Source organism: Myotis lucifugus, unplaced genomic scaffold (genome assembly GCF_000147115.1).
Source record: "Myotis lucifugus unplaced genomic scaffold, Myoluc2.0 scaffold_901, whole genome shotgun sequence".
NCBI lineage: Eukaryota > Metazoa > Chordata > Mammalia > Chiroptera > Vespertilionidae > Myotis > Myotis lucifugus.
Genome location: NW_005871949.1, coordinates 158,161 through 166,628, shown reverse-complemented (window position 1 = coordinate 166,628; position 8,468 = coordinate 158,161). Strand labels below are relative to the sequence as shown.

Genomic DNA, 8,468 nt, shown 5'->3' with positions numbered 1-8,468 from the left:
CTAAACAGCCCTTAAAATTGTTGAGATGGTCTTTGCAGAATTATTTAAAAATCTATTGTGTTTGTCTTTGGCCTTGCTTCCTATCTTAGTCATTTTCACTTTTTTTTTTTAAAATATATTTTATTGATTTTTTACAGAGAGGAAGGGAGAGGGAGAGTTAGAAACATCAATGAGAGAGAAACATCGATCAGCTGCCTCCTGCACACCTCCCACTGGAGATGTGCCCGCAACCAAGGTACATGCCCCTGATCAGAATCGAACCTGGGACCCCTCAGTCCGCAGGCCAACGCTCTATCCACTGAGCCAAACCAGTTAGGGCCATTTTCACTTTCTATGAATTCTAGGACCCCAAGTCATAATGCTTTTATTGTTTGCATACAAAATGTAAAATCAACCAGTGAATGCAAAAATAAGTGGAACAACAAATTGATGTTTCTCTCTCTAAATCAATAAAAAATTTTAAAAAGAGGGTAATCTATATACTTGTTTCCTTGAGGAAAAAAATATTAGAAAAATTATTTAAAACTTTGATTTTTCATTAGTGGTCAGTTTAGAACAATATTACTCTAAGGATGTATACATTTTTTTCTATTTGTCATGCTTATGTAGGTTTTAAAAGAATATCAGACAGAATTAAGACAAAATACCTAGTGGGGCTAGAGGGGCACGGTGGAGGGAGTCAATGGGGGAAAAAAGGGCACATCTGTAATACTTTCAACAAGAAAGATAAATTAAAAATAAAGACTTAAAATACCTAAAAATTATTTATCTAAAAGCAGGGTGTTTTGTTTTTTTTTTAGTTTATTTGAAGTTCACCTGAAACAGCCATTAAAATTTTGTCAAGTGTGAGCTTGTAGGAAATCTTTTAATTCTTTGACTTAGATTTTATGGGTTAAGAAAATTACTTCTTGGGTAAAATGAATTTCTCCAGTCCTTCCAGAAGAGGGCGCTTGGTGTTTACAGTGAAATTTTAGAGTTGTTTTTCTTTGATTGTAGATTGGGAGTCCTCCTCTTGATCCTACTGAGCATTTTCTTCCTGAAGAAGAGAAACTTACTGAACAAGAGAGATCAAAAAGGTGAGTAGGTATAGAAATCAGCCCTCACAGACATTTTCACATAGTGTAGATGATTGTTAAAAAACACGTTTTCTCTTTCAAGGCACTCATAAAAGTTCTAGAATGTGGATTCTGAAACGGATTAAAACCTTCATTTGCCACTTATTTAGATATGTGACTCTGTTCATATCTAAGGATCAGTTTCCTTATCTGTCAAATAGCCATACCCTATTTAAAGGGTTGTGAGAGGATTAAGATACATATATATGAAAGTTCTGTATAAATTGTAAACCATTATGCAAATACTGTTTTTTTTCTTCATAGATTTGAGAAGGTTTATACTCATAACCTATATTACCTGGCTCAAGTCTACCAACATAAGGAAGTGTTTGAGAAGGCTGCTCATTATTGCCACAGTACCCTAAAACGCCAGCTTGAGCACAATGCCTACCATCCTATAGAGTGGGCTATTAATGCTGCTACCTTGTCACAATTTTACATCAATAAGGTAAGCTTTTTGAAGTTGTTATCTAACAAAGTTACCGATAGAGTATATGAAATATAGACCAAATAGTACCTTGAAAATAAAATCTTTTAAAACTCGGTATCTTAGGGACATCTGTAATAGAATTCAACGATGACAACAACAAAAGCATATCCACACAACTGGCATCCAGCTAGAATGGCATGGGCCTTTGTGATAGTTTTAACCAAAAAATGGGATATAAAGTAGCCAACCAGTAGCCCATACTCTCATCTCAACAGCAGTAACAATAAGAACTTATAATTAAACCTTGAAAAAAATAGGTAGCTTATATTTTGATGTAAACTAGACAGAAAAATGCAGCCCAGTTTGCCAGTGTGCTAAAATTTTGTAGCTTTTGTTGCATTAATCTATTGAATCTTAAAATACTGAGTTTTATCATTATCTTACATGTTTCTAGCCTCTAAAATTACGTTACCTAAGACCAATTCTTTTTTGTTAGAAGCATGCTTTCTCAATTCATTTTAGTGAGATATTACCTTAAATTGCAGATTTTGTAGATATAACTTTATCTTTAGACAATTGTAATCTGCTGGCTATGAGAATTTGAGGAAGTTGACTGTTAAATGTGGGCTTTGATAAAAGCATGTGATGCATTTCAGTTATTTAGAATTTCTTTATAATAATTTTTCTATTTTGGGAATATCTCTGCTCAGTTCCAGAGTTCCAGGTCTTTATGATATACTTCACAGGGACTTTTAGCTTTTTAGTTGTTTATCAAAATTATTAAGAATCATGTTGTATACTTTTAATTGACTTATTTGTTCCTCTATTCAAGATCTTGTTTTTAATGCTAAAACACTTTTAAGCCACCTTTCCCAGCTAGATATTTTGTTAATCCTCAATCGGATATCTCAGCAATAGAAATTACTTTTATTTGTATTTCTGACTCACAAGCCTCTCTGAAGTTTTGGTAATTTTTGCTTATCAGAGTTCCTTCTTAGATCTCTGGTTGCCTGCTGCGATATCCTTACTGGGCCTTTATCCTTTCTAAGAATTTTTGTTAGTGCTGATTCTGTAAATGCACCCTAAGTTTAAAGTATTGTCCCACAGAATTTCATTCAGAAAAGCTATTAGTAGGAGAGAAAGGGCTGTGGTGACTGTAGCACTGCTTCTAGGACTATGGTCTAAGTAAGTAATGCTGCTGAATATATCAGAGCATTCAGTTAAATCTAACTCATGCATCCATTTCATTGTGGCCATCATCAAAAAGTGTTATCTTGTGCCTCTGCTTGTCGCACCATTTTTATAACTTCTGGGCGCCTCTTATTTGTTTTGTTTAAAGTTACATATTCACTGATTATCACTTAAAACAATGTTGGTATTGATAATACTTAGCTATCTAGATATTAAAGTGTAATTTAAAATATAAAGTTGTTAAACATTGCTTACATGGAGCATGCAGTAGTTTTCATGAGTACCTCCACTACCTTGAGCTTTTATTTTTTTACCAAGATGGCTTATAAGTTTTTGTTACAGCTGGTTAAGTTGTATTGCAAAGAGAGAGATTTGAACCATGTTTTTAGAAAAGCAGCTGTCATTTATATCATCCTCATCCTCATCTGGTCCAGAGGTGAGGTTTGCTGCTTGGTGAGTCCCTACCTGGCAGCTGCTAACGTCCCACTTTAGCAGCCACCTGAGGGCACAAAGCAAGACACTCGCTGGTCTAGTAGTGGTTGCTCACAGGGACCACGCTGGAGAAAGCTGAAGTGGTAATGAAGGCTGAGGGATTGTGGAGGGACAATTAAAGCTGTTTATGTAAACGAACTTTTGTTTTTTTGAGGTTTAACGCTAACACTTTGATCTGTAGATGTTGCTGGGCTAATACTACACATGTCCCCAGATATTCTCAAGATGGCTTCTGAATTTGCCATTAGGGAGGGCTACATTCAATGTTGAGATTTTAAAGTCATAGCTAACTATTAAAAATCTTCTTAGCAAAATCAGGTAGGTATATCTAACATGAAGTAGACATATTTATGAGGATGGCTTTCAACTAAAAGTTGGACTTGAACTTCGTACTTTTGCTGGGTGGTCCTGTGACTTACATGATAAATGCAAAGTGTTCACATTAACAAGGAGATCTTCTCCAAGCATTTGAGAAGTTTACTATGCCCAGATTTGAATTATGAAGTCTTCAAATGTGTCGATAAAACAGTTTCGTAAAGTTTGTCTGTGGAAAGTCGTTGACTTCAAAACTTGGTGGGAATTCTCATAAATTTGAAGATTTTTAGAAGATAAGAATCTCTTCCTATCATTTATTATTTTTTGCCTTTGAATGGTAGGACAGAAAAGGGATCTCTAAACCTAAACAAAATCAAATCTTTAAGTCCTCTGACAGAATGTAAAAATGGTCTAAGAAGTTATTGTGCATGTAACTTTGTGTATTTGGGCAGAACCTAAAGATGATCTGAGGCACTTTGAGTCTATGATGATAGCTATTGTTGTATACTTACTGATTACCTGAGGAGAGCCAACTCAGTCAGCAGCTGTCTTCCAGGCAGTTTGGATTAAGAGTTTGGGGGGCCCTAACCGGTTTGGCTCAGTGGATAGAGCGTCGGTCTGCGGACTCAGGGGGTCCCAGGTTCGATTCCGGTCAAGGGCATGTACCTTGGTTGTGAGCATATACCCAGTGGGGAGTGTGCAGGAGGCAGCTGATCGATGTTTCTCTCTCATCGAAGTTTCTAACTCTCTATCCCTCTCCCTTCCTCTCTGTAAAGAATCAAAATATATTTTTTTAAAAAAAGTTTGGGGGTATTGTACTTCTTTGAGGCAGCCTTGTAACTCGATAATACCATAACATGTCATATACTTTCTTAATGTTCGGCGACTATGCAGGGTCTCCTTAGTGGTTTTTACTGATTTTAATAGCTTTTCCCATATCAATTGCAAATAAGGCTGTGGGACAGATGCATTTACTCTTGTTTATTTCCTTAACAGCAATGCTTTATGGAGGCCAGGCACTGTTTATCAGCTGCTAATGTCATTTTTGGTCAAACTGGAAAGAACCCAACCACAGAAGACAGTAAGTTTATGTGTACATGTTTTATTATATATAGCTTTTTAAAACTTTATTTTAAATAATTTAACTTTAGAAAATTCAAGAACAAAACAAAAAACTACCCACTAGTATATGACCTTCTAAATTCACCTGTTTTTAATATTTGCCTCATTTGCAGTCACATTTTTTTTTTGTTTCTGAACTATTTGAGAGAAGATTGCATACATTAGGCTCCTTTACCCCTTAATACTTCAATTTGTATTTAAGAAGGATGTTTTATGTAATCATAGAAAAAGAAACGATACAATTCTTTTATCTGTAATGCATATTTGTTTCATTAATTGTCCTCATAATGTCCTTTATAGTAGTTCTTTTCTAGTACCAGAATATCCAGTTCAAGATTGCATATTGCGTTTAGTTTTCACACCTCTTTAGTCTTTTTAAGTCTGGAACGTTCCTCAACCTCTCTGTCTTTCATCATATAGACATTTTTGAAAAATACAGGCCAGTCATTTCATAGAATTTTCATCAGTTGGTATGTTGATGTTTTCTTACACTAAGATTCAGATTACAATAGTACCCCCTTACCTACAGGGGGTACGTTCCAAGACCCCCAGTGGATGCCTGAAACTGGTTAATATTGAACTCTATATCTACTGTGTTTTTTTCTTGTTTATACATACCTACTATAAAGTTTAAACTACTCTTGTGCTTTGGGGCCATTATTAAGTAAAATGAGGGTTCCTTGCACACAAGCATGTGATACCAGCAGCAATCGATCTAGGTGACTACTAAGTGACTAACAGCAGGTCATGTTTACACAGCGTGGATACACCGGACAAAGGGATGGAATAGGACAGTATGAGATGTCATTACACTGCTAAGAATGGCATGCGATTTTAAAACTTATGAGTTATTTCTGGAATTTTCCATTTAATATTTCCAGACCATTGTTGAACTCGGGGAACTGAAACCATGAAAAGCAAGACCACAGAAAAGGGGGCACTGCTATATACATTTTTGGTTGGAATACTACATACGTGATGTGTCCAAATAACTAGTTTTTTAATTAGTGTTTTATTTAGTCTTAAAAACCACAGTTAACATTTATATTTGAGCAAATCAATGAGATATCACCTCACACTTGTTAGATCAAAAAGTCATGAAATAAGTGTTGGTGAGGATGTGGAGAAAGGGGACCCTTGTGTACTTTTGTGTAAATTGGTGCAGCCACTGTGGAAAAACAGTATGGAGGTTCCTCAAAAAATAAAAATAGAGCTACCGTATGAACCAGCAATTCCACTTCTGGGTATATATCCAAAGGAAAGGAAAACACTAACCCGAAAAGTATCTGCACTGCAGCAACATTTATTATAGCCAAGATTGGAAGCAACCTAAGTATCCGTGGATGAATGGTTAATGAAAACGTAGCATACATGTACAATGGAATATTATTTAGAAGGAAATATTTTTTTTAGAGAAAAGTACAAACTTCCAGTTTTAAAATAATTAAATCATGGGGTTGTAATATATAGCATGGTTAACTGTATTGCACATTTGGAAGTTGCTAAGAGTAAATCTTAAAAGTCCTCGTCACAAGAAAAAAAATTTTGTGGCTGTGTGGTGACGGATGTTAACTAGACTTGTGATCATTTTGCAATATGCAAATATCGAATCACGTACATCTGAAGCTAATATAATAATATATGTCAATAATACCTCAATTAAAAAATACTTCCCATTATAAAATCTGTAACATGCTTAAACAGGTCCCTGAACACATTTTAGTAAGTTATCAATCCAGTAACTTTCACTTTCAAACCTTAAGGAATTCAAGAACCCATTTCTGTAAAGGAAAGATTAAGGACTTCATATCTAAGTACAGGTTCCAAAGTACAGATAGTCCTCATTTGTGGATTTCATATTTGGGAATTCACCTACTTGCTACAATTTTCTTGTAACCCCCAAATCAGTGCTCAAGGCACTTCTGTGGTCATTTGCAGACATGTGCAGAATAGTAAAAATTTGAATTGTCCAAGGTGCACCAGTTGAGGTTTCAGCTCTCATACTGTAAAACAAGTGTCCTTTTTGTGGTCTATTTATAGTGAATTTTTGTGCTTTTTGTTGGTGATTTCATTATTTATAATGGCCCCCAGATGTAGTGCTGAAGTGCTGTCTAGTTTCCTCAGCACATGAAGGCTGTGATGTGCCTTATGGAGAAAATACAGTGTGAAATAAGCTTCATTCAGACACAGGTTTATAGTGCTGTTGGCCATGAATTCAGTGTTAATGTATATTAAATAAGGTGTCTTTAAATAAACACTTGTATGATAAGGTTATATATTGATCGGTTGACAAAAATGTGACCAGAAGCTCATAGGAACCTAACCCTGTATTTCCTGTAGGAGCAATGTTTCAGTATTTGCTCATTTGTTGTTCACAGTGACTTTATAGAACATAACTACATGAACAGTGAGAATCAACTGTTTCCTTATAAGAGAATTCAGGTAGAAAGTTTTACCGTTTAAAAATCCCTTTTTCTACTGAAATGAATGTTCATCTGAAGGAGACAATCTAAGCCACTGGTAACTTACATCAGTGCCGTCCTTCTGTGTCGCTCAGAGGAGAGTTGATTCTCTCCCTGTAGAACTGGTCACTGCTTCTGTTGTACTGGGCATTGGTGGTGTTGATGGCACACCCTTATTGATGGAAACTACAGAGGAAAGTATGTGGATTAATAACTATACTGTTATTTCATGTTATAAAGGGGTTTTTAAAATACTAGTGAAAACCAACATAATTTAAACCAAATTTATTTATAATTTTTAAATTTTTCCTTGCAAAAGGGAACACCTTCCACAAATGTAGCAATATTTTGATAAAGCTGGACATGGGACTCATGTTACAAAATGAAATAATTGGCCCTTTATTAAACCGCCACCATCATTCTGAACATTATTTTGGAGGATGCTTTCCACTAAAAACTACTTTTAATTCATTAGAAATCTTTCAATTTGGATTCCCCTAATTTGGAATTTTTGATAAGTTGGTTAGGAGCTATGCTAACCTTCATTTGTTTAGCACTATTTCTTTATTAACAGAAACCACAACATAGGGAAGGTGGTAAAAGCAAATGTTTAAATAATTAGAGGAAACTGCTTTTCAACTACCTCATAAGGATTCATTTATAGACATGAAATATAAAGTTCATATTTTTATTAAAGTAGGTATTCTAAAAACCTGTATGAGTGATGCTTTTCTTAGTCCAATTTGATGAATAATGATGTTGAGCACCTACATGTACCATATCCTGTCCTAAATTCATTGTGGGTATCATTTCATTAAATCCTCATAACAATACTCTCTGACAGTCACTGTTATATTCTGTACTTTACAGATAGGCAACTGGAGCACAGAGAGCTCCCAACAGCTGCCCAGTGTCACACATAGTGAAGGGCAGAGGTGGCATTCAGATGCAAGCAGGATGGTTCCAAGCCCAGAACTCCATTGCTTGAGCCAAAAGACCACTAACTTGACCCTTCCCTACCTCATGCCCCTCCAACTTCCTCCACTGGCTGGAGATGAAAAAGCTCCTCTCTGGAGGGTTGGGGATGGGCGGGGGCGGGGCAGGAGACTCTGCAACCTTGGGAAGGCTTGGAATTAAGGCTCAGATGAAATTAAACTTGGGCCCTGGCCAGTGTGGCTCAGTCGGTAGGAGCGTCATCCTGTACACCAAAAGGTCTTGGGTTCAATTCCTGGTCAGAGCACCTACCTGGATTGCTGTTTCAATCCCCGGCCCCAGTCCAGGTGCTTATGGGAGGCAACCGATCAATGTTCTCATATCGATGTTTTTATCCCCACCCCCCTC

General features: G+C 36.2%; 1 protein-coding gene across 6 annotated transcripts in view; it reads left to right on the top strand.

Moving 5' to 3' along the window:
• Positions 1 to 925: 925 nt before the first annotated feature.
• The window catches only part of LOC102420637 (KIF1-binding protein), a 21,855-nt gene continuing 14,312 nt past the window's right edge, over positions 926 to 8,468 (top strand). For 2 of the 6 annotated variants that reach the window (XM_023747541.1, XM_006106759.3), the window contains exons 1-3: positions 926 to 1,076; positions 1,380 to 1,563; positions 4,540 to 4,624. In XM_023747541.1, the coding sequence (XP_023603309.1) occupies positions 1,529 to 1,563; positions 4,540 to 4,624 (120 nt within the window). In that variant the 5' untranslated portion in view covers positions 926 to 1,076; positions 1,380 to 1,528. Of the gene's footprint in view, positions 1,077 to 1,379; positions 1,564 to 4,539; positions 4,625 to 5,141; positions 5,234 to 8,468 lie in introns of those variants that run through there. The other 4 variants (XM_023747543.1, XM_023747542.1, XM_023747540.1 and 1 more) reach the window with 4 other exon arrangements.